The sequence below is a fragment of the Phalaenopsis equestris genome, unplaced genomic scaffold, assembly GCF_001263595.1.
Source record: "Phalaenopsis equestris unplaced genomic scaffold, ASM126359v1 Scaffold000107, whole genome shotgun sequence".
In the NCBI taxonomy this organism is placed as follows: domain Eukaryota; kingdom Viridiplantae; phylum Streptophyta; class Magnoliopsida; order Asparagales; family Orchidaceae; genus Phalaenopsis; species Phalaenopsis equestris.
In genome coordinates this window covers 2830556-2858172 of record NW_018164549.1, presented here as the reverse complement: position 1 = coordinate 2858172, position 27617 = coordinate 2830556, and the positions used below count along the sequence as shown (strand labels likewise).

The following is a 27617-nucleotide window of genomic DNA, read 5'->3' as shown; positions in this document are numbered from 1 at the left end:
CACAACCCTAACCCATACCCGAAAACGGGATTCATTAGATACCGAAAACGGCGGAGACGTCCCTATCGGCAACCTCAGTCTCGTACCTCATGATCTGGCTGTCGCAACTTCTAGTTCTACGTTATGCTCTCCCCTCTCCCTCTCTCCCTCCCTGCTGGCCGATCGAAGTGAATAGCTCTGCTGTTTAGCTCCTCGCCGACGAGCAGAGAGGCGGCCAGTTGAAAACTCTTCCATCTGCTTGGAGCCCTAGCAACCGCGGGGCCGTCCATAGCTTCTACTGATCCGGACGGCGTTGTTTGGCTGCTCGCCAATCGAAAGAGTGGGATGAAAGGGCTCTTCAAGTCCAAGCCTCGTACTCCGGCTGAGGTTGTGCGGCAGACTCGCGACCTGCTCATCTTCATCGATCTCAACTGGGGTACTCGCGAGGTCAAGTGCGAGGAGAAAGTTCGGTTTCCCTCCCTGCAATTCCGCATCCGTCCTTTACTCTTACTCTGTTTAAATTTTTTAACTCCCCGGCATCTGTGCGACTGTATTTTATTAATTGTTTGTTTGTTGTTTGTGTTGTCAACAGTTGGTTTTTTAATGCTTTATTACCCTAGGTTGCAATATTATAATTATTTTCCTAGAAGATATTTTTTTAGGATCAGATTAAGAACTCATATTCTTGAAATTGTGCACGGAAAATGTCTTATTGCAAAGAATCTATCTCATTTGTTTGTCATTATTTTAATCCCAGAAGTAAATAAATATGATTAAAATGAGAGAAGAGACCAACAGAGCAATGTTCCTCCGCTTTTAAGGATTTTTTTGACAGATCAAAGTTTTGATCTTGCTTCTTCAAGGCAGATTGTTGATCAAGGAAAACTTTGGCATTTGAATTAGGAGCCTGAATCTTTTCATAAGTTTTTCTGTTTGTTTGTTCAGTAGGTTTTGTTGAACCGAATGTGAGCAAGTATGCAAAGAGCGTCTGCCTAAAGAATGACTAGCTAAATTCTATATTTTACCCATTTCATCTTGGCTTCTTAAAATCGAAGTTAACTTGTTTCACAGATGAAACTATGCTAGGATTGCGTAAAATGTTGCAAATTATTTGGCATGCTATCTCTTTAGGGTAAAGTGTTTGTTGGCATGCCTAAATTTCCTTCTTAACAAACTCTATTACGCCTAATTAAAAAAACTCTTGTTTTAGCCTCTATTGAAAAATTTCCCCTCTTTTTGTTTCATCATTTTCGTCGTTAGTTTTTTTTTTCCAAGCTGAAATATTATAATGAGAAAGTGATATGAGTACAACAGGGACAATTAATATGAACAATCAAAGAAAAATAAAAAAGTACTTAAGTGAGTTATAGATAAAATGAAAGCTTGAGGAACTAATTCTTTCGATACATTGAAATTAAAATGGCTAACTTGGATTTCCTACGACGAAGTTTGGTGAAAACAGAGGAGTCTCAATAAATATTTTTCTGATTCGTTCTTTGCCTAATAAATAGAATATGAAATCACTTATCCACCAAGGAGCCAACATAAAGAGTATTTTTATCTTTGTCATATGACTAGAGCTTCATGGTTTTATCACGATACTAAATTTGAAGGATGGAAGCAATTGGAAAAAAAATAGATTAGGATCAATAGAAATGTGTGGGATGAAAGAGTAGGCACTTTGACATGGTGTGCAGGAGTAGGTTCAAGAACCTCTAAACCTAAAGAAAAAACTGGTTTCAAGTTTTGTTTGTGGACTAGATCTGATTGAGATGCTTCTAGATGGTTGTAGGTTAGTTTTAATTCTTTTGTAGAGCGTCTTATATTTGAAATTTGATTTTTTTTTTTAATTCTGGATGAACTGTGAAACATTCATAGAAACTATGTCAAAAAATAGCAAGGTGATAAGATGAGATGTCTTCAAATTTTACTTTTGTCAATAAGCTTAAGTAAAAGACGAGCTATTAATGGTATAATGTGACAAGAATTAACATTATCAAGCATAATATCTATGTTGGAGTGATTGGTGATTTCTTTGAATAGTCAAAATGGGCTGTCTACTTTAGCGTACGTATTAGGAAATTACTGATATAGTAAATAAGTCGAACAAAAGGCCTATTGTAATTAGCTTTGGAGGATACTGTAGTAATGATATAATGACGCCAATGATTCCAATAGATGGTCAGCAATTACATGGAAGTTCGATTAAAAATTATGGATAATCTTCTATGAGAATTACTAATAATGAAAAAATAAAGAGGCCTACCAAACTTAATCATCTTTTCATTAGTGAACATAAGGGCAGGTTTGCCTTTATTTGAAAGGAAGTTTATGAGAATGTAGATTTGTATTTTGATTAAAAAATATGAGGAAATTAGAATTTGATGAAGATGATCTAACTTTATCATTTAGCCTACTAATAACTGTAGGAGGTTCCATTGGGGTTGTTGGAGGCGACCTAATAAGTGGTTCATCCCAAGATTTAGAACTGAACAGTGAGGAAAGGAGGGGTTCATTGGCAAATTGCTGCCAAAGGAGGTGAGTATAGGTTACAAATTGGAACGGTAGGCAAATTACTGATTAGACATGAGGAAGGAATGAGCATGGTGAGAAAAAGTTCTCCAAAGGTAGGAAAGAAGATGGAGAAGAAGTCCTTCAAACTAAGAACAAGATGATCAACTGAAAGCACACACAAAAATATAACAAGTAAGATAGTGGGCGGGCGGTTGAGCCTTAATATAGACGACATGCATGTAAGCAAGCGGGAGGCACCGAATGCTGAACACATGTTAGTTCTGGTTCAGTCGCATCAAATTTTGATACATGAGCAGAAGCATAGGACATTTGAGATGGGACGAAGTGTTTTTGTTGGAGCAAGCCTATGCGAGCCAAAAAGTGATATCATGAGCGAAAGCATAAGTTTTCAGAGTGGAGAGTACGAGATTTTATTGAATTTAAACTTGTGTCGACCCCAATCTAAGAAGGCGAGGAAATGTTGACTTCAAGGTACCTTATTTTATTTTAAAATTGAGAAGGTGCTTTGACAGTTGTATCTATACCATCCTTTTGACTTGCCTGATAATTATTATTATATCACAATATCATCCTAATCAACATGACCGCCCCTCTCTCTCCCATTTGTTTTATTAAGAAATAATTTTGGAATCAAATTGTATTAAGCAGCGATACATGAAAACTCACCAAGGATATTTAGAAACTATAAGTGATTTTTTTTTTATTCCTTCCACCATCACTCCTTCATTTTCTAAAGCCAAATATAACACCCTATCCTCTTCTCTTAGTTTGGTTCGTGTTCAAAGTATACACATATACACACCACAAAATGAAAATGATAATTGTTGTGTTAAATTGCTTTCTATTAATTTTATTTTTAAATTCATCTATGTATTCAACAAAAATGCAAAAACCCAAGAGCTATACAATAAATTTGTTGCAAGTTAGACATTTTTGCTCCGTCAAAATGACTACTTGTGTGAAATCTTCTATTAAATTTAAAATTATATATTTGAGAAGAACCTTGCTCATTTATTCGAGAAAATAGACAACGCATTGGCACATTGAGAGTTGAATACTTAATTAGTTGTTGTCGAGGGCTAGGAACCAATTGATCCCATCCTAACTCAAGCCCTCTCATTGTTGTGGTTGTGGGAGCTAAAACCACCAGTCATCCTATTATATATTCCCGAGTTGAGATGGAGGAAACATTAAAGTACCACTCAATTGTATTTCACAATCAATTCTTGAATGATTTGATTACTTTGTGGCAGGAGTACTCCTTTATTAGTGAGTATATGACTCGATTCAATTAGCTTACTATTTATTGCAACTTCGATGAGAATCCTTGTACAATTATTCTGAGGGTTCATTCAAGAATTTGTATTGATTTTTGTTAGGAGCTACTTATGAAAGAGGTTTATACCCTTGATTAATGCTTTTGTATTATGATAGATCGAGTAGTGCCGGCTACTCTTATTTAGTTTAATGACTTGCTAGATGATTAAGTGTGTGGCTAGTCTGATGATATCAATGATGTCAAGGAAGCATTAAAGGGAGCCCTTTAGCAACCGTGCAATGTTATGGCCACCCTTAGAAAATCATCGACGGGATACACACTATCATTTTCTAAAATTAAGTGAGGATAAAATAAGCAGGCTAATCATAGATATCATCAATTATGTGAATGCTATTGCCAATTGCCATCTTTTTTTCGGTTAGGATGAAGCTCGCCCTTGAGCCTCATCCCCATTCATTCAGGGTAGTTTCGATGGGCAAGACAAATATTTGTGTCTTACAACACCGCCTTGTCTCTTTTCGGTTAGCCATTTATTTGGAATATAGCTGGTGTGATGTTTTGCTTGGATGCACTATTTCCTTCTAGTTCGATCTTGGATCTGTGACTCTCTCATTTTGAATGGGACAAGACAAACATTCAAGTTAGAAGGAAAGCGTATTGTTCTTAGTCAAGTTAATATGAAGGTAGGGGTGACGTTCGCCTCTTTTTTCTTAGGATTGACAAATTTATTACTTAAAAAATTCTTATTAATTTTTTTAATTTTTTTCTTAAGTATAGGGTAGAAAGATTTATTGAAGGGGGAAAAATTACTTTTTTACTGATTATATTTTGTTGCTCATTAAGAGAAATTTCAATTTTTAAGGTTGACAATTGCCCACTCTGGAATCTTCCTAGTTCCACCCCTTGCAGAAGGCGTCTTTAATTTATCGAACTTTTTGAATTGTTTGCACCCACTAACTAAGGATTTATTTATAGCATTTGTAATTATATGATTTGAAGTGTAAAGGTACCCCTTTTCTATTATGCTTTGATTTTCTTGATCTCTATGAGATAACCTCTTTTGATGAGTTTCTGATAGAGGAGAATTCATAAGTTCTTAGTCATATATCTAGGACCTTTTATGTTGCTCCTATAACAGTCTATGCATGTGTTTCTATGGTGAGGTTTTGTAGTTTTCTTTTTTTTTTAATGTATTTGAGTCATGTTATACATATTATCATAGGAAGAAACAAATAGAAAGTGGATCTTAGATGTATGTTTCGATGATGTTGAGATGATATTGAGTTTTGAAGTTAAATTTGAAGGTGATTTTTGATGAAATATGTATGTTAACAGATAGCTTCAAAGGTTAGCATGATTGGTAGATTGTTGGGATGCTATGATAGTTGACAAATTGGGTTGGGATTTGACAAAGGTTGGATTGGAGCGTATGGAATAGATAGATGGTAGAGTGATTGCGAAGGATTTTGTGACAAAAGAGATCAGTGGGCACAATTACTAGAGAAAGTTGTTATTGTTTGCGGTTTCAAGTTATGAAGTCACTAGAGTTTGCTGTGGAAAGGCCGACGAAAATAGTGGTTGACTATTGTGGTTGGTTAGTTGAGGGAGTTGATTTCATCAACAATTGGAGTAGAAAAAGTTGCACCAGGGAGCTAATAGAGAGTATGATTTAATGAAGGGTCATCGATGACAAAATAGTTGAGAAGCTAATGTTGCAGGTTGAGATTAGGATAGTCAACATTTGTTACGCTTGAGATTGCTATAGAGATAAAGAAATGAAGAGAGAAGGAGATGATAGAGAATGAGCAGGAGAGACGTGTGAGCCATTGAGGGACTATGATAATGCCATATGCAAGCATACGAGGGATTGAGAGCGGCATGACAGAGCGGTTGGTGAGAAAATAATAGAGCCAAGTGGAGAATGAGAATGGAGAGAATGCTAGTGATGGAATGGTGGGAGCAGCATGTTGAATAGAGAAAGAGTTGTATTTTTTTTATTTTAATTTTTTCTTATTAATCATCACAGGTTATATATCTTCATGTGAAATGCCAGTTACGAAACACACACACGCACACACACACGGCATCTTATATGGCTTTATGCAATGCTACGTCTGTTGTTTGATATCACATTTGATTGAATCGATTTATGGGTCATGTAAAGGTCAACTATAAGATCGACGAGGCATTAACTTCGGAGGATCCTATACTTAGCTTCGACTTTCATTTGCAAGATGACTCTCTTTGGAGGTATACATTTTTTAGTTCTTTGATTTTATTTGCGAGCTTTCTTATTTATTTGAGTGTTGAAGGAATTTTTGGGCATTTTGGGTGTGACATGACTATTAACATTGTCGGGGATTGATTTTGTTGGCTTTTATGAAGTGTGATGTTGCATTTGTTAGGTTACAAAGGGGAAGAAATATTATTTTCGTCTTTATACTCCGTCATCCACTCCACACATGCTTCGACTTGTGTTAGGGTTACTTCTGTACAGGGTGACAATTTGACTAAATTCTTGCAGTTATGGATAACTTCCAAAAAATGACTGTGTATTCAATTCTACAAGATTTCCAGTAGATCTCACATTGGTTCTCTCTTATTTAATGAATTGGTGAGATTGTATGGTCATGACCTAGGAGAATAGTCTCAGATCATGCATTTTATGAGTAACTTCAGATCTATTGTACTTTGCACATGTATTAGCATATTTTATTTCTTAGATTTTTTTTTTCTTTGGACTTTAGCTTTGTCCTGTGTTTGAGGATTGCTATTTTTTTCGGCCTTAAGGTGTTCAGGCCGTTACATATTTTAAATTCCCTATTTTGACCATTTTAGACACCCATTATCTACTTCCACCGACCATTTTGACTTGCCATCTTATCATCTCCATCATCATAACCTACGCCTCTCCTTCTCTTTAATTCCTAGCTTTAGAATTAACTTATATTAATTAGTTTGTTGAAAATTTATGTAAGCTACTCGCAAACCAAAATTGATGCTTCAAAATCTTCCCTTCATCTAAGTAAAAATAATGCAACCTCTCCTCTATATGTTACCTTGTTTGGAATGATAAGGATGATTGTTGAATGAAATTTCTCGAGTGTTCTTAACACTTATTCTTGGTATGTTTTTTAATTCCAAGAGGACTATTTGAGAGTGTAGTGACTGCAACTTGTGAAAATTTTTTTCGGAAGGATGATTCAATCTATGAATGACTGTTTGTAGAGGACAATTTTTTAGTTTTTGTAAGATACTTATCTTGTATCAGGCTCTCGTAGGATCTTTTTTCATTAATATTTTATTCTCATTGCTTTTGTAAGCTTGTTAGTCTCATTTTAGGGCCCATCTTCTCTTAAAAACACCCATAAAAAACCTAATCCACCCATATCTCGTCGTGTTAGCTAGTATAATTTTTTTTAGTGAATAATTTTTTTTTGCATGCGTTTAATTCTTATTATCCTACATCTACAGGAATCTCATAAAACAGTAGCTTGCTTATTGCTGTCTTCTTTGCAAAGCAGTACTTTGTTTGCTAGCCTCATTCTTGATTTATGCTTTTATGTATGTTTTATTTCCATAGCTCATGCAAATTTTATTATGTTTTGGAAATGAATTCCTTATTCCTATGTTTTTTTGTTGTGTATATTGATTTTATTTACTTCTATTATCTTCATGGGTCCTCTTCAACTTGATTCAATACAATTATGTTGAAGGTGTTTGAGCTCTCCAAACTTTTCCGGGAATTAAAGTCTATTCTATATGGGAATAGTGAAGCTGAACCAGTGTCTGAAGCATGCGCACAACTTACCCAAGAGTTCTTCAGAGAAAACACCTTGCGCCTGCTAATAACCTGTCTTCCAAAACTAAACCTGGAGGTACTTGTGTTTGAATAGTGCATGCCTTACTAGATACTGCAAGGGACTTTTCAGGCTGATTATTTAAAAGAAGATTTTACATACCACTCAATTCTGATGTATTTTCTATGTTATTTGAAAATTTTGGGTGGTTTAAATTTAAGGAGTAAACTTTAGGTGTTAGACATGTACATAGATATGAATTGGATGGTATGCTATGTAAATGCCCCTTATTTAAATTGCATTTTTGGGCTATATCGGAGTAGTTATAGTTGTTTTCCAACTTCCAATCATATTTAATTTTTCTTATTTAATTATTATCCTGTGCTCATTTTATTACTCTTATTGTATTTTTCATTTTATGGGTATATTAAGTTCTTTTTTTCTCCTATAGGCTCGAAAAGATGCTACCCAAGTGGTTGCAAATTTGCAGAGGCAACAAGTCCACTCACGATTGATTGCTTCTGATTATTTGGAAGCAAACAAAGATATTTTGGATATTTTGATAACTGGGTGAGCTATTAGCTGTTGAACTGATTAAGATAAAAAATAATTAGCAATATTGTAAGATTAGGTTTATTGATAAGGAATGACAACATTTTTACATACGTATCATAAAATTCTTATTTATTAATTCTTTTTTATTTACATATCTCACACCTAAACTTTCATATTTACATACACTGCACTATGGTGTTTTAAACTTATACATGAAAAGGTGGATTTCACTTTAAAAATTGATAATAATACTATTTTTGTTGTGATATCAAAGATTTAAGTGCTATGCGTGTAAATATGAATTTTGAGGTGTGAAATATGTAAATACACACAGATTGTGTGCTATGTATGTAAATGCCCCTTTTTTAAATACATTGAAAGGGTACAAAAATTAGTTATCTTGAGTGCTTCATGATAATTGCAATTTTTATGCAGAATTTTGAATTCAATTTATTAATTTTCTATATATTTTTATTGGACTAACAATTATTATTTTTTGTTACTCGTAGATATGAGAATATGGATATTGCTTTACACTATGGTGCAATGTTGAGGGAGTGCATTCGACATCAATCCATTGCAAGGTATTTTTATGTTTAAATTGGGGTTTTTTAAGAAACTATGTTTTTGATTGCATTGTCTATGAAATAATAGTCTTCCTTTTTTTTTTGGTTTTGGGGGGGGGGCGGCTCTTGTTTTTATTTTGCATGTTTGCAACTTGATTATTATGTGAATTTTTGTAATCCTTAGAAATATCTTTTTTTTTTGTGGGTTCTTTGATGTGCATTTGTATGAATTTTTGTTCATATCTTATGTGTTCATATCTTATATGTTTTTGATTATTTATGTTGTAGAATATATGATAGAATAATAACAAGCATTAAAGTACTTGTGTAGTGACATAACATAAATTTCAATTACAATTGGGCTATATGAAATGAGCATTAGGGAGGGGGGGGGGGGGGGGGGGTTTTTGTTTTTATTTATTACGTTTGAATATATAGTGGCCCATGTTTTTATTTTGCATATTTGCAACTTGATTATCATGTGATTTTTTTAAATTTTTTGAAATATATATATATTTTTGTTTATGGGTTCTTTGATGTGCATTTGTATGAATTTTTGTTCATATCTTATATGTTTTTGATTATTTATGTTGTAGAATATATGATAGAATAATAACAAGCATTAAAGTACTTGTAGAATGACATAACATAAATTTCAATTACAATTGGGTGATATGAAATGAGCATTATGCTCATGTTATTTTTATTAATGGAGGTTCCTACAAAAAAATTAGAAATGAGGTACGTTTGATGTCCTATTTTCATGTGACAAAGACTTTATGCGGTATTTACTGGTGCTACTTTTATGCGATATACTTTATTAGTGATTTTCTTGTATCAAAAGTCCGTTGATAGGATAATGAAGAAAAAAATTGAAGATAAAGGTTTTAGGATTAAAGGAAAACATAAGTAAGTACATGAAAGATGGATTTGCATGTTATTGGGTAAACATTTAATAATCATCATTCATATTGTAGAGCATCAAGTGATCTTTAGATGTGTTCGATTTAGATAACTTTATTATACAAATGAATGTGGATGTTGGATAGACATAACATGAAGAAGTAATGTTGGTTATTTTCTTTTATTTGGTATTTTTGATTAAATATATTAACTAGATAATGTTATAAAATAACAAGAGCATTAATAAAGAAATGCTTGAGCAAAAATAAAAATATAACATCACAGAAAACGATAAAGCATTCTTTGGATAATCTAACTTGAAGCCTAGTGAAAATAGGTGAGTGGTTATAGATTTTCTTTTAATTCCTACTCCTGATGATATAAATATTATGAAATCTCTTATCTACCATAGAATCAGCTATCTAAATGCTCCACTCAGAATCACTACCCATTGTAATAAATAATCGTCATTTTATTCATAAATATGATGAGGTTGAGACATTTCAAGAATTTGCAAAATATTTTATGTGATAATATTACCAGGCGGTGAAGTGATCATTACTAAGGGGCTAATAGGGATGGGATCATCAGCACCTTTATCTAGAAGAGAAATTGAATATGGTGCCAGCGTTGGAAATAAACATGGATTGATGAAGGGGGTTCTTCCACTGTAGGGGTAGGAGCATCATTATGAGCATTAGGTGGAAGTTCCTGAGCCTGAAAATTAGCATTCCTCAATTGAAGGTGAGCTTTAGAATCTGTAGAGAATTTTTAACTAAAAGTAGGGCAAGATGAGTAATATGATGGACTGTTTTCAAAATGTACGTTCTACCAATATTCAGATGATGGAGACCCGATTTACACCTCTCTATAGAAAAGGGCAGTAACGATCAATTTCACCATGACTCTAGTCATAGATGGCTTAGTAAAATGCGCTGTAGTAGAATTAATTTGTAAATATTTTCCAAAAATAAAAGCCAAATAGAATAAGATAGACTAATTGATATCAAGGTCATATGCTATCCTATCAATGGAACAAGTGTTTAAATGACGCGGAGGAAAGTGAAATTCTTCTTGATTGATCTCATTGCCATTGGTGAAGTAGTTTTGGAAGGAATTAAAGACTTTGATATGCTTTGGAGTCATGAGAACATAGAGGGAATGAGTCGTCTAAATTGCACTCTACTTTACAGCACTTCTGATACAGGTATCTCTGGTATCAGCCCCTTCCTCTTTGCAGTTTTGCCGCCATGACAGCAGCCGTTGCCACTTTTCTCTTCTGAATCCTAGCCAACTTTCATATTTCCTCATCTTTATTCTACAAACATCTACAACCCTTTTATCGGTCCTTATATAGAATCTAAGAATCACAAATCACTGTCAATTTGTATCGTCTAGAAGTTGTAAGACTTTTCACAATTTGCATGGACTATAGAAATATGGCAGTGGGGGAGACTCAACGATGCGGTGGCAATTCATTACTAGCTTTTGGTGACTTCAAATATCATCTATTCAACTTTTATGATGAAAAAGTGCGAGGGAAAGATTTTATCTTTCTAAAACAATAATACCCTATCCGTATGAACATATATCAATGAGAGAGTGAGAGAGAGAGAGATTGGAAATTAGTCCTGCTTACAAGAGAGCCATTTTTGTAGATATCATATGGCCTCATCACAAAAGGGATGGAATTCAATGTAACTTAATTCTTGTTGCCAATAAGGCAGCGATAAAAGAAAACAGTATGAGTTTTTTATTACATTTGCCTTTGTTTTGAAGATGACGCTACAAGCTACTGGCGATCTGTTCCCATTTAGAACGTGCTAATAGTTATGTCTTATAATTTTTTTTTATTTCATAGGATATTAGTTGGATTGTATAATTATTCATCCCTGTTCCTAGATATGAAAATTTAAATAATTATTGGTCCATTATTTTTAATTATTTCGTTATTTTGGAGTATTTTTGTAAAAGGAACAAGAAACAATAACAGACAAATATTCCTGCTACTTTCTCCATGAACATTAAATTTTATTTTCTACATACTTTCTCTAAAAAATCTTATTCCTTCTTCTGTAATATCTAATTTTGTTTCAGTTTTTCCTAATAGAGTTTCTTCCAATTATGAACTTTTATGGATTTTTTCTATAATTTTTTTTTTACTGCAGATATGTTTTGGAGTCAGAATACATGAAAAAGTTTTTTGATTATATTGAGCTCCCAAATTTTGACATAGCATCCGATGCCACTGCAACTTTCAAGGTGAAAAAATTCCTTTTTTCTCGACGGCTGTTGTGTTAAAAGTTAGTTTTCGCCTGCAATGGGTTTTCTTTACGTCTGCCCTGTTTTAACTTATTTTTCTCATGCTAAGATTTTTTTTTAGTTTGCTATTGTTAATCTTCTCGTATTTTATCATCCCAAAGTCTCTGATATGGAGCTTAGTATCAATAGAGTTAAAAAATGAGTTATAATATATAATTTTAGTGGGTGTAAAATTAATGAATATTAGTTGATTTTACTTGAAGATGATGGAATAGGGTGATATGCTTAAATATTTTCAGTTTTATCAAAAGAGAATTAGGATTTTATTGAAGATATAACTATTTATAATTGAGGCCATTTGGTTTATGGTGATACTTCGAGAGTACAATGCATGCAAATATAAGGAAGATTTTAAAGAATATTTTTTAAATTGCAATTAAATTGATTATTATGTATGGATTCAAATGTTGGGTGATAAAGAAGTTATTGAAAGCTAAGTTGAATTGGGAAGAAATGAGAATGTAAAGGTGGATGTGTGACAAGATTATGAACTATTGCTGTAGAAATGATTATATACTACATGGGTGGTTTGTGCAACACTTAATTAAGGTAGTGAAAAATTGAAAAAATGATTTGTTTGAAATATAAGGTTAATATGAAATAACTTTGGAAAAGAGGCAGATAATGGATTAACGAGAAATTATCTAAAGAGATTTGTGAAATTTATAGTCAACACCTTATTGATTCTGATAACTAATCTTTACTTTATTGCTGAGTAATTGACTATTCTAATTTCCCAAAGTTAATCATGAAAACAAAGTACTATTTGCGCACTATACCATTGAGCAAGAGACTAATTAGTAAATGAAATGCTGGAGGTAATTTATTAATGATGTCAACTCATTTGAATATTTTTATCATTTATTTCAGGAACTTTTGACAAGGCATAAATCAACGGTAGCGGAGTTTCTCTCTAAAAACTATGATTGGGTATGTACTACTTTTTTGTTAGAAATATTGTGGCCAACATTTTTGTATTGTGGGAATTGTAGTACACAAAAGTTTTCAATTTATTTTCTCAATGTTCACAACTCAAGGTCAAGGGTAATTTTCATAAAGATTTTTCACTATTTGGTTAAAATCATTGCCTTTTTACACTAGTTAAGTTGGGAAAATTTCTCTTTTTTATACTCGAAAAAGTTTCTTGTGCTTTCATTATTTTTGTAATTCAGCTCCGATTTTAAGACATCTGCTGAATTCAGGCTATTTAGATGTGCTGTAAATTATTATTTTTTAGGGGCATCTAAATACATTCCACACAATTCTTACATATTAATGTATATAGCACTTAAACATTTATATTTACATACATACCACTCAATTTTTTTGACATCACATCAAAAATATCACGATCACCAACCCTTTAAATGTGCAATACACCTTTTTCTTATATGTGTTTTTAATACCCAATTGTTATAAATGTAAATATCAAACTTTAGGTGTTAGATATGTAAATACATAAGAATTGTATGGTATGTAAATTTCCCTATTTTCTATTTGCCTATTAGAGCACATTTTGCCATTGTCAGAACTGATAACGAGATATTTTTAAATTCATTGGTGTTACTGCAAAATTTATCTTTGCCTTACTGCCTCAGAACTTTATTTAAATCTTTGTTTTTGGTTTGTGTTTTATTTTATGAATGTGTTTTATTTTTGTATTTTTTATTTTAATTTTTATTGAAGAGAAATGCCACCCCTCTTCCAAAAAAAAAAAAATCTACATTTAAATTAAAACCACATCAACTTATGATTAGGTGGAATAATAAAAATATTTTTCAACAAAGAGTATGGCACCTATTACGATTGATCCAGTTATGTAATTGGAGCTCCCAATGTTTTCTTTTTTATTTTTATTTTTTAATTTTTGTAGTTGTTTGGGAATGTAACCTTTTTTTTTTTTTTGCTGGAATAAGATTCTTGCAATTAACTCTATTGTTTATCTAAACCCAATTGTCTTTTGTGTCACCTTTTAATTTCTCTATTTTGAATATTTCAAAACCATTTAAACCTATTATTCTTTTCTCTTCTATTTAACCAGTGGGCATTCCCACCCCATATTTACTAAAATCCTTCACTCAATTGCTCCTAATGTTTACTATATATTTATCTTAGCATACTCATTTATGCAGGGTGATGGAAAAAGAGGTTTTTGTGCGTTTATTAAATAGAATGATCTCTTATGTTTTACAGTGGTTAATACAAAGTCCTGAAGGAATACCAAACAGACAAGGATTGATCTCCACAATCTGAAAAATTTACTAATTTTAACTATAACCTCAAGTTGGAGCATTTACGTCAATTAACTCTAGCTTTTTAGGCTGTTATGAAAATAGAAGATTACCGAAAGGTTTGGTGAACATATTTGCCAGTTGGTGTAAACCAGAGGAAGACAATACAGGTCATGTAGGATTGAATATGGAGTGTGATGATCATTACATAGTCGTTTACTTGCCATCGTTTACTTGCTGAAATGGCTATTGACAAGCGGAGTTTAGGTAGCACCTCATGAGGTATATGGCAAGCCGATTGGGACAACATTGATTGTTGGTCTTGAAGTGGGCTGAGGCCATTCACTGTACATTAAAGAGGTTGAGAAATTATAAACACGAGCAAGAGTGAAGAGGAATGGATGAGGAGTATGATTGGGACTGAGAAGAGGAGGCATAATATGGTGTTGACTCGTGCAATGTCACATATGTAGAAATATAAATTTGTTGAGCAATATTCCTGTTATTAATAGGAGTAACCTAGAAAAATGGATTGCAGGGCTTATTGTGAAAGTTTATCACCCATATGAAAAGAATGCATGAAGCATTTACTTCCAATGACATGTCGATGGAGAGAAAAAAGAGATACCTTTGGATTGAGAATGGAAGAGGGGAGACTCTTTATGAGATAACATATAGTTGAAATAGCATCACCCATAAAATGTAACATGAGCATAAGCAACATTGAGCATATGATTTTATGGTCGTGAACTATACAATTTCTACTTGAGTTGGGGTTGGCTAGAAATCGGCTTGTGGCTCGTATTCAATTTCAATCCATCTCTACACAAAATTGAATCGAGCTCGATTTGACTTGAAATCGAAACAAGCTTTCTTAACTTAAGCTATTTGGATTCGTTTTAACTCAAAAATCAAAACAAGATGGCTCATTTCGATCGATACAACTTAAAATTAATGAATACAAATACATTAAAAAAAACTAAAAAATCCTATCATTCATGTATTCAAAACTTTTAATTAGCATTATATTAAATAAATTTAAATATATAAAAAATATAAATAAATAAGAAAAACTTTGAGCCAATCTTGAGATAGTTCTAGTTGATTATGCTTGATTAAGATAGTTCTAGTTGATTCGTGTACGGCTAAAGATCGGATTGAAAAAAATTCGATCAATGGTTTTGGTTCATAGCTCGACTTGTTTGCTGATCCAATATCGATCCGAGTCAAAATTCAAATCAATTTTCAAGCGATTGACGATCTTCAAGCTAAAGTTTTAGCCCTATGATTATGCTTGTATTTAGCATCACCATTCTCTTGGGATATATGAGGATAAAATTCTTTGATAAATGATGTCATTTACAACACGAGTGAATTTGAGTTTGCATATATTCAAGAGAATTATCAATATGAGAAATTTTAGTTATTTTGAAAATTATTATTTTTTTTTATAAGAAATGCAATAGATAGCCGAAGCACATACTTCCATTTCAAAAAATAACTAACATGAGAGTGTTCATTAATGAAGATTACAAAATATCAACAACATTAATGTGTAAAAATAGGATTAGGAACCTAAATTTCCATATGAAATATATCAAATAGGACACTATCGGGACTTCGGTTAGATGTGTCCTTCGGTTAGATGAAGAAAAGACAATCATTGATATTTATCAATTTTACAAGCATTGTATTCAAACTTAATCATTTAAACCATGGTAATGGTAATGACCTAAACTACAATGCCATAGATATGGAGTATGGTGTGAAAGGCAGGAGAAATCATGCTTTACTAGTTGTAGATTCCACCTGTTTCAACGCAACCACTAATCCCTTTTCTTTCATAGAGATCTTGAAAAACATAATGATAAAGTTAAAAATCAAAGAACATTAACGAGTTTTAGCTAGACAATAAATGCATTGTATATTAATGCCTTTGCTAAAAATTGTCTAATGGGAAGAAGCATCAGCTACAAGGGCAAGTGGTTAAAAAAGGTCAAGTGAGGAAAATTCCTCAAACATTGATCACCTCATGTATGACAAAACATCAAATTCTAAAATCCATTAAGCTTCACCTTGGTTGATAGCTACCCCTCCTTTCTTGTGAAGTTTTTTCTTAAAAAATTTCTCTCAAGAATTCTATCCTTCTCAACAACTCATCTTAAGAGCTTACTCCTTTTCAGTGACTTTTTAAGACTTTCCTGTTGATGTACACCTATTTTTATAGCTGAGTAGTTCCAACAGAATCAGAGGATGAAACAATTTTAGAAGCAAACATTCCTCCTAGGAGATTTTGATGGATCTTAAAGGAGTGGTGGTAGTGTGAAAGCAATCAATAGGGACGAATGATAAAAAAAACATATTGGTAGGAGGAGGATAATAGAACATGGCCACACATTGGTCGAAAGGATGAAAATCATGACCAAACAAAAATGACTAGAGAGGGAAGGTCATCCTTCCACATCCATATCAAATTTTAATTTAGTGTCCATGAATACAACCTGCATGAGCATCATAATGCTAGTAGTGAGAACAATTTTATTAAGAATATGTGTAGAATGAGATGTAGCTTAGGAGCCATATAATCTGTAATTCACTGAGATTGCATATGTTAAAGAGATAGATGAAATTTAGAGATGCATTTAGCAGCAAGGACTTATTTTTTGTTGTTAGATATTTAGATTTGTACTAAAATAGGTTATCCTTCTTACTCCACAGGGCGCTTTTATAAGAACCCAACCTACACTATGAGGGATATTATCTATCACGGCTCAACCTATCCGATATCAGGTTGAATCTCACAATTTTATCATTAATAGCCACCTATACTGATATTGCTTCATTATGAGCATACTTAACTATAGAATTTTCAAAATAGCTTCAATTTTTATGATTAAATGCATCTCACTTATATAATATAAAAAAAATTCCTACTTGATTTGTGATTATTATTTTGTTCTCCTTTGTCTGAAAAGCCTGCCAAGAGTCACTTTTTAGCTGGGCAATCACACCTTGTCCTATTTTTTGGACCCATTTAAATTGGAAATGCCATGGTTTAACTAAATTTTGCATGGCTTATTCTTGGGCCACAAATTGTACTAGAGGAGGTCTAGCTTTGATGCTAGACATTTACTCTTTAGATTTAAATTTGTAGGAGGTCATCACCCATCTTAAGAGTGATCCATTACGGGCACATGTAATTATGGAGTTCCTAATGAAACTCACTTACTAACACTAAATAAGTATCTCATATATTTGATCCAACCCATTACTTATATAACCCAACAACCTTTACTACCATCCTTAAGTGGGATTAGCTTCATTCCTACTCTCTTAGGAGCTACCATATTAAAAACCTGTAAGGAGTCGCTCTTTGTTTGGGCCTCTGCTCCAATGGCCATCCCTCACCCTCTCTTTTAAGTTTCCATCTTTAAATTTAGGTTGTCACACTATAATAGAACTTGATGAAAAAAATCCTTATGTTGCAGAGAAGAAGGATTAGAGTACAAAATATACAAATATATTGCTTGAAGTTGTTATTTTCTTAGAAAAATTGAAGCAGAGAAAGGCCCACATGGTCTTAGCAATCTCTGTGAAACTTGACTATGGAGGCAATAAAACGTTTGAGATTATGGATCATCAAATCAAGAATTACATTATTAAATACTTTTCATTTGGAAAAGTTGACAACATGAGAGTGAATGACCTCACATAAGAGGTGGCTAATACTGTTGAACTTGATTGCGGAATCAATGCTGAAGGAGGGTTTTCAAATCTTGTATAGGTTTAGAGGTCATGACATCTTGAGTTAGGGAAGAAGAGAAAAAATCACTACAATTTTTAAAAAAGATCACGCCTATCGTAGCAAAAGAAGGGTTAGTGAGAGAGATTTTTGTAGTGGCATTTATGGGTATAAAGGAAAGCTAGGGTAGGTTTTTAGGCAGGTCCAAGTGACAAGCGTGCACTAAACAAGTGCAATATGATAATGGTTGAGGAAAACCACACGGTTGTAGAACTATTTATAGACGTGAAAGTGGATCGGTAAGCGAGGGATACAAGCATTCGAAGGGGAGTTAGGGTGTACATGAGTCAAAAAGGAAGAAAAAAGCGTGTTAGCTGGTAAAAATGAGGGTAGAACAGGAGACGGGGGTTCATGCATCAAAAGTTGAGTGAGGCTATGCAAGAATCAATGAATGAAAGAGCACATGAGTTGCGTGATGCATTGTAATGTGTGATGTGTGTGAGAGAAGCGAGCCAACATACAATAATTTTGGTGATGTGGTTGGTACAAATGTTTGTATATCCTCATCGGCATGCTGAAGGAGCTAAGCACATGTGATTTTCGCAACTTTTAGGTAGAAGTTGGTGAGGGATTAGTGAAGGATAGGATTTTCGTACTCTAATATTGTGTAAAGAGGAAAGTTTTTTTTTTTTTTTTTTGTTTATTTAGTATGGGGATCTCCTATGTATATTAGGAGAAAGGATACAATGTCTTTTAACGTCGAAAATAAATAAAGTCCACTAGACATAATAAGACAACTTTTCCTAATGTAAAATATGATGCTAGGATTGCCAAATTGAACTTTCTAGTCAACACTTTCATTGATAAATCATCTTAGATCATAATGTAATTTTTCGAAGTTTTACTTAAAGCCCCATCCTTGTATGCTAGCCCTCGTAAATGATTTTTATGACTTTCTTAGTCTGATTTGTGACCTCAGCCCTATCAAGTTCTACAACCTTGCAACTACTTGGCGTTCTTTTGTCTGAGCATGGATTGTTATCTTTCAAGGAGTATTGTATGTGGTTCATGTTAGCATTTTGGCCGTGTCAAGAGTTGAGGTCAAGCTTGATTGAAATAGAATATTGACAGAAGAAATATAACTTGGGAGAGGTGAGGTAGAGGAAAATACATGCATGCGTCTCTGTTCATTCGTCCATTCATCAAGCCTCTAAACCCATTTAAAATTAGCTGGGCTGCTTTATGGCTAGGCTAGATTGAACCAAACATTGAGTTGATATTGAATTACTGATTCATTAGAATTGAATGAATTTCGAACCTTAAATTCTGGGTGCCTTGTTCTATATCTTATACATAGTAACCTTGAACTAATGTATTGAAAACATAGTACATAATAATTTGGAATAATCCTAGGGAAGCGCTTTTCTTGGTTCAAATTTAGTAGTTTGAGTGAAGTGTCGAAATAGAACTATTTATGTGGGGTTATTTTAGTCCCAGAGTTTATAAAAATGTCAAATTAGTTTCCATCCTGTTTTAATGGGAGCTAAAATAGTTCTCATTAGGGACTATTTCAACTCTTTAAAAAAAATCTTGAGACTAAATTGACATTTTTATAAACTCTGGGATTAAAATGACCCCCTTGCAAAGAGTTAGGGGGTCATTTTGACACTTTCTCTTTAATTGTGCTTATTTTGTTTGCTAATTTGTTGTTCACATGAATTTTTTTTTCAGTTTTTTGCAGACTTTAATGAGAAGTTGCTATCTTCTTCCAACTATATCACAAAAAGACAAGCTATCAAGGTGCTGTTTCTTTTATGTTTATATTGATAAGAAAATTCGTTCCACATTGCTTTAGCCATGTATTACTATGAATTGGGAGCATGCCACAAAGAGAAAAAATTTATTGTATATTTTAATTTTTTGTGTTAAACTTGTAACTAGTGAATACAATAATCAAACTAACCTTTGAATACTTGCAGCTTTTGGGAGACATATTGCTTGATAGATCAAATTCTGTGATTATGTTGCAATATGTTTGTTCGAAGGATAATATGATGATTCTAATGAATCTTCTGAGGGTATGTAGTATCCTTTGTTGCTATGTAAATTTGTTTTTTGAAATATATATTAAAATCACTTTTTTGAAACCTTTTTATGGTTTTTGCAACAAAGCCTGGTCATGCCAAAGTTTATGATGTTATATTTGGCAATTTTATTCATTAATGAAAATGATACTGAACTCCTTCATGATGACCAGTTTGAAAAATGACTTCTTATTTTTTGTATTTTCTTATAAGCTTTAATTTTAGTAAGATTTTTTCTTTTGTCATATTTCTTTTTTTTTTTAGTAAAATATGCCTATGATATTACCTTGTAATGGTTTTTATGATGACCTAAAGTTCACTGGATGTCTATTGATTCATTGTTAATATTTTCACAACTTTGATGTGGACTATATTTTTTCTCTTTCTTTATCATATATGATATTTTAGGGGATCTGCTGATTATACATGATCTGGGGATTACATAAAAAAATTAACTAATTGGATCATTCATGATCATCGTTTGGGAATCAAAATACAGAGAGTCCAAGTGACGCGATCATTGAAATTTAATGTATGATTTTTTGATTGGGACTATTACTAGTGGTGATTCTCAGGTCACATTATGGATAATGAATGTAAGTCAATGATTCTCATATCACACTGGCGATAAAGGTGGGCAATGCATAAAATCTAGGCAATTGAATAGTTATTCAGGTGATGATATGATTATAATGAATTGGAAATTGTTTTGAATCTTTTTGCCTTGCGAATTTAAATTTGAATTTCTTTATTTGATGGAATTAATTTGGACATGATAAGAAGTTATTATAGGAATGGATAAGAACGATTGAATTATTAATGCCATTGATTTGTACTAAAGGTTTTAGGACACTTGCTTTTTGGTCAAGTGAGAAACTTGAAGATTTTGAGGAGAGTTTTTCTTTTTTTATTAACATGGGGATTGATTCTACAATTTTGGTGATTTCTTTCACTATACTACAATTTAATGTTCTTAGTTTTTGTGTTTGATTGAATTCGTGATTGATTTTATTGAACTTCAATGCAATTTGAGTTTCAAAGAATGCATGGTTTTTTTAACTCGCTGCATAGTCCTGCTTACATTTCAAGTTCTTTTTTGCGCTTGAATTTGTTTGACAAGAAATTAAGCATGAATTTGCGCTTCATTAGTTGTTAAATGAGGAATTAACCCTAAAAAGTCTGCAATTGCAAAGCGATCCTAATATTAAATTTATTAAATTTAAATCTAAACTTGAATCTACTCTAAAATATAATCATGAATGTAACCTAAAATTGAGCCGAAGTTAAAATTAAAATTCAAATTGAATTTGAGCGTATGATACTCTTTTAATCTAATTCTCCTGTAGAAGTTGATTGTTTTCCGAATATTTTGAAATTGAATAGACCATGTGTTCTAAAATTATTAATTCAATAAGCAATGAATAATAACCTCTTGATGAATTATTTATCAAACTTAAAACTACAAGTACAAGACAAATTTATTATGATTTTGTTTTTGATTCTTAGTTTCCTGAGCTACAAATTTATAGTAAGTATTCTTATGGAGAAAGTAAGGCTTTAACTCATCAATTGCCTAATTATATTAGATACAACAACAACAACAACAACAACAACAACAACAACAAAGCCTTAATCCCACTACGTGGGGTCGGCTGCATGAATCATTTTTCTCCGTTGTGTCATATTTAGTGTCATATTTTCATAAAGTTCTAATATGATCAAAAGGATTCATGTCATGATTTTTTCGACAAGTTTATGCTGGCTGTCGAATACCTAACACAACCCTCCAATTTTCACATCCAGGCTTGGGACCGGCAGTGGACTTGAAAAAAAATCTGAAATTTAAATGTTCCACTACCTAGTTGAAACCAAAAAGTATAGTTCATCACAACTAACCTTTATACCATTTAGGTTAGGTTTTTTGAATTGGTTGCCCATAAATGTATGTCATATTCATTGATTTTTTATTAAAAAAGTTTTTACAATTTAATAAATATTAATTTGTTTTAATTTCATTATTGCTCTTTGACTCTGATATTGTGCATCTGTTAGGAAACATATCAATATTTTTGCATTTTATTTACATTCAAGATATCCTTTTGCATCACCATCCGTTAATCATATGCATGATTTACATAAGAATATTTGCAATTGTAAATTGATTAAATGAAACTTTTTTTTATATTTGATTTGATCACAAGTTGTTCATTAATCGTTCAAATTATAATTTGACTAGATTTTAAGCCCCATTTTAATTGTAATATTATTATAGTTGTTTTTAATTAATAATGCATGTGTAGTCATTGTACAATTTTCAATTTGACAATAATTTCTAATTAATTTTTGAAGAAAATATAAACTCAAATTTGGCTATGTAGATTTCTGGTATTTTAATATACTTGGAAAAAAACAAAAAATAGAAGGAAAAAAGAAGTAGAAAAGATGACAAGCAAGGATTTCTCAAGTTATTGATGTCAAATCTTGAATAGGTCTTAGATCTCAAATTGTTAAGGCAATAACTATACTTGATTTTTATAATTGCGAATATATTCCAAAAGTTCATAAAGATGTTTCTATTCTTGGAATACACTAAAACATTGAAAGAAGAACCATCATTATCCTTACTAAATTCAAAATAAAGAAAAAGGAAAATTTACATACATACCACATAATTCTTATGCATTTACATATCTGACACCGAAAGTTTTATATACATTTATAACATATTGGTATTAAAACCCATTGCATTAAATTGTGTATTTTATTTTAAAATATTATTGTTAGCGATTTTTGATGCATGTTAAAGATGTGAGAATTATGTATGTAAATATGAAAGTTTAGATGTTAGGTGTATAAACATATAAGAATTGTGTGGTATGTATGTTAATGCTCCTAACATAAATAATGACAAGTTGACCAAACATAGTAAAAGGGAGAAGAAAGACATGAAAGCTGGTTTTTGCATTATATCCCGCCCTTGTCATAACTCTACCCCAAAAAATAAAGTGGTGGAAGCTCTTGAAGGTAGATGATATCAACCTTCTGTTGTAATAGTTATAGCATTTCATATGCTAATAGCATTTCATATGCTATCAATAAAAATGCCTATGGTAAACATAGAAGCACAACCTGGCCATCAGAAACAGCTACAAAACTTAGATTGGTATGCTTCCACTTCCAAGGTTGTAACATTTGGAGCGTGCTTTTTTCGACAATTTCTTTTTGGTACTTTATTCATTATCGTTGTTGTGATAATTTTGCAACATTGTTTTGAACTGTAGCAATTAAAGATTTGTTTTACGGCAATATCTTTTTGGTCTGTTGTTTAGGGACTATATGAATCAACAAACTTTCATGTTCATGAAAATGTTTTCTTATGAGCCTTGTCATGCTGATTTTTGCTTATGAAGCGCTTGCGCCCTTTTTTGGATTTTCTTTTGAGGAAATGAAGGAAATTAAAATGGGTGATTCATGATATTTGATGTTGAGGAATTTGAACTTGCGAGTTTTGGCTAGATACAAGATGAATTGAATGAATTTTTTTCTTATGTTCGGTGCTTGGTTAACCCCAGGAGGCATATAAAATTCACCTATTGTTTAGTAATAATGAAATAAGATTTTAATTTTTTTAATCTTTGCTGTGTGCATTGTTAGTTTTAGATTCTTGGAGCCCTTTGTTAGTCTTGACGAAAAGAGTGAGTTTCTGTTAGATCGACACCTATAGCGCTGCCTGCCAAATAATTTGAGACGGCGCAAGACTAGAAGGGCAATATAGTAATTTGTTATTTATTATTGTTTGGTATAAATAGAGCTTGATAATATTAGGGTTAGTTTATGTGTGATTGTTGTCTCGAATATTAGGTTTAGGTTCAGGGTTTGGGGAGAGACCGCCTATCCCTCAAATTGTAGATGTTTATGTATTCAGAGTTGTATTGCTTTGATTTGGTATCTCGGCCGAATAAACTCTTTTATTTCTGCCCAAAATTTCACAAAACTCTATCTCGTTTCTTATCAAATTGGTATCCAAAGCCTCTACTTTCTTGGTTGTCATTTACTCCCAAGAAAATTTTTGATCATGAAGACGTAACTTTGTACGCCGCAATTCTGTCGTGGTTTTCTTGCTAGCTTGAATGAAGAATGTATCAGTTCGGTCATGAAGGCGTTCAGTCTCGTATTTGGCTTTCCTAGTTGAATCGAGATTGTATCGCGGGGTTCGGTCACACAAACGTTTGTTTGTACACCACAATCCTGTCGCTGGCTTCCCAACACTCGAATTGCGATTGTGGCATGTCGCGATCCCAACGTGGGCTTACTGGCGAATATATCACAAAGTTCCTTCAAGAAGGCGACGTGACCGAGTTGATTGTAGGCCTCTTTCTGCTACTCCGCCATTTTGAAATCGTCGAGACGACCAATTAGAATTTTAGGAACCATAAAAAATGAAGTGAATTTATTGTTTTTAAATTGCAATGTTGCTTATATTTGTTGAAATTAAGAGTTCACAATGTGTGAACTTTTTTTTTGGTTCATTACATACATACCACCAAATCCTATGTATTTACATATTAAACACATTTACTTTAATTTTTACATTTATCCAATTCTTTCATATGACATAAAAAATACCACCATTTTAACTTTTAAAATGTGAAATACAACTTTTCATGGAAAGGTATGGTGGTATGTACGGAAAAATTGAAGTTTAGGGGTCAGATATGTAAATATATAGTAATTGAATGATATGTATATAAATCTTTTTTTTATGTGTTTTCATTGTGCATCTCATCGTAGGTTTTATTTTCAAATTAAGATTCTTCTGAAAGCTTATGCAATTATGTATAAAGTCTATATGCAAAATACCCTTTACATTCCTTCCTCCAAATATTATAGACATTATGTTAAGAAGCTAATAAAACTGCTTCTCTGAAAGCTTATGCAATTATGTATTTGATATATACTTTATTGGTTTTCACTTGCAGGAATCAAGTAAAAACATCCAAATAGATGCATTTCATGTGTTCAAGGTACCAAAATCTTCATTCCTCCATCTCCATATTTTCCACTGCTTTATTAAAGGGTGTAACTTAGTCAAGCCGGCTCGTAAGCTGGCTCGAACTCCGCTCGATAAATGACTTGTGAACTGAGCTCAATGAACAAACAAGTTAAGGTTAAACCAATGCTGACTCAACTCGTTAAATCGTGAGCCAGCTCGTTAAAAAAATATTACTGGCATTTACATTCAAACCACACAATTTTTATGTTTTATATATCTAACACCTAAACTATCATATTTACACGAATATCACTCGAAATTTTAACATCACATCAAAAATTCCACTATGAGTTACTTTTAAAAGTAGACTTATGACAACAAGGTGTTATAAATATAAATATCAAACTTTGGTTATTAGATATGTAAATGCATAAGAATTGTATGGCATGTATGTAAATTTCCCAAAATATGTTAAAATGCAAGAATTTATCTTTAAATTATTAGAAATATTTAAAAAAATAATATTTTACATTTTCTCTCATGTGATTTCTTATTATTTATTTTGTAATCACTCACTCTCTTTGTTTTTTTATATTATAAAACTAGCTTGAACTAATTTTGTTTTTTTTCTTTTTTCACAATAAACAAGCTGGTTTGTGAGCCTGCTTGAACTCGTAGAATTAAGCTCGAGCTCAAGCCATCTGAGCTAGAAGTCTACACCCTAAACTCCATTTGTGATTGATTGCTCGTTATTGCTTCTCCCTCCTGCAGTTATTTGTAGCAAACCAGAACAAACCGGCTGAGATTGTAACCATACTAGTCACCAACAGAAACAAGCTTCTTCGGCTCCTGGGTGACTTCAAGCTGGATAAAGGTTGGTGCCAATTCATTATTTATTGGGTGGCAATTTGCAAAGCTTCTTTGCATTATTTATTTATGGTTTTGTTGCAGAGAATGAACAATTCGATGCAGATAAAGCCCAGGTTATGAAAGAGATAGCATCACTGTAACTGTAGCCAGGAGGTAATTTTATCTTCTCTTTCCTGATGGGGAAAGACTTCATGTTGTAAAATTGTTGTAAAATATTTGATGGAAATTAGAAGCTTTGATCTCTCATCTCTTTGAAATTTCTGTAATTGAGAGGGGAGTAACATAATAAAATTTTAGAGAGAGAGAATATAAGTGCTGCAGCCATCAGAATCATGTGTTTGTAGGGAGTAAGTTTGAGTTGTAATGACATTCTAGAGAAAACTTTGGAGATTGTTTGCTTTAGTTCTGTATTATATATTTTGGTGTCTTAAACTGATATTAGATATAAAAGTCTTGAATATGATGTGGTATAATAAAGTGTTAAAATAGTTCCCGACTATTCACACGGGGTCGTTTTAATCCTAGAGTTTATCGAAGTGCCAAAGTACTTTCGACTATTTTAAAATTGAGCTCTAATAGTCATCGATGATGAGGATTATTTTAGTCTCAATTTAAAAAGTCTGGCGGCTATTTTGACATGCTATCAATATTGGGATTAAGACGGCCTCATCTACATAGTCAGACACTATTTATTATAGTGCCAACTTATTATTGTGATTAGCCGACAACTGCTGTATTAATTTTCATGCCTTCTGTGCCGTGTCTTCAGTTGTTGCTATATTTTATGAACTCATTTTAAGAAGTGATTAAGCAGTAATCATTGAGTTGTTAGAAACATTTAATTAAAAAAAAAAAATTAGGTGAGCCTAAAAGATGATATGCATAATTTGAACTTGAACTTGTTCAAAGATATAGCATTTATGTACAAGCCACTTAATTTCTATGTATTTATATATGTAAGACTTAGGTTTCTCATATTACATATGACTTGAGGGGTATGTGTGCACATCTTTCCTTTATTTGAATCCCAAGTTTGGTACGCTTTGCATTCCTTATATGATCAAACCTACATATTTCATGAATAATTCCCTTCTTTTACATGTATAAAAATAAATTATTTCACATTGATACAACATTTATCATTCAAAGTGTTTTGTTGAACTGACCCATATGAATCAAGCATCTTGTTATGATTTTTAATATGACAATAACCCTAAACTTTAATTACCCTCTGAATTGCTAATAAATTACAAATTTAGCATTAATTACAAATTAGCAAATATTAACTCAATTGAAATTTTCTTAATCAAAGCCTTGATCAATCATTTAAAACTAAAAAAAAAAAAAAGCATTTTTTGAACCAAAAGTTGAGACAATGCTGAATTTATGAAAATAAAACTTCTATAATTACAACTATGGATTTTCAAATCATTATTGTAAATAAATAAGACAAAAGGTTTAATGAAAATATCATGAAAAAATATATATTTAAAAAAAGCTTCAGAAACAGAAGCATGTCCTAACTACAATAGTCAAGCACAAGAAGCCCGGTGCGACTATAAACACATCAATAACATATAAAAATTACATCTACAACAACGAAAAATTATTACGTATGTAGACCATATTCGTGCGAGTTCTGTGTATAACAGTGTGCAACAATGTTATACATGGAGTCCGCATGAATACAGAATCCGTACCTAATATTCTCTCTACCCGCCCTCCCCTCTCTCTCTCTCTCTCTCTCTCTCTCTCTCT

At 32.4% G+C, this 27617-nt stretch overlaps 1 protein-coding gene across 1 annotated transcript; it reads left to right on the top strand.

Moving 5' to 3' along the window:
- On the top strand, positions 1-26261 carry LOC110020762 (putative MO25-like protein At5g47540). The gene is made up of 11 exons (XM_020718976.1): positions 1-444; positions 7510-7671; positions 8045-8163; positions 8658-8732; positions 11786-11879; positions 12810-12869; positions 19644-19712; positions 19892-19990; positions 24976-25020; positions 25761-25863; positions 25941-26261. Exons 1-11 carry the CDS (start codon positions 325-327, stop codon positions 25997-25999), a joined length of 1005 nt encoding a protein of 334 aa, XP_020574635.1. The 5' UTR covers positions 1-324; the 3' UTR covers positions 26000-26261.
- Positions 26262-27617: the final 1356 nt, after the last annotated feature.

Coding starts and splice junctions, on each gene's coding strand:
- LOC110020762 (XM_020718976.1), top strand. CDS start 325: ATGAAAGGGCTCTTCAAGTCCAAGCCTCGTACTCCGGCTGAGGTTGTG. Junction 445..7,509: donor AGGTCAAGTGCGAGGAGAAA/GTTCGGTTTCCC, acceptor ATTATGTTGAAG/GTGTTTGAGCTCTCCAAACT. Junction 25,864..25,940: donor TGACTTCAAGCTGGATAAAG/GTTGGTGCCAAT, acceptor GTTTTGTTGCAG/AGAATGAACAATTCGATGCA.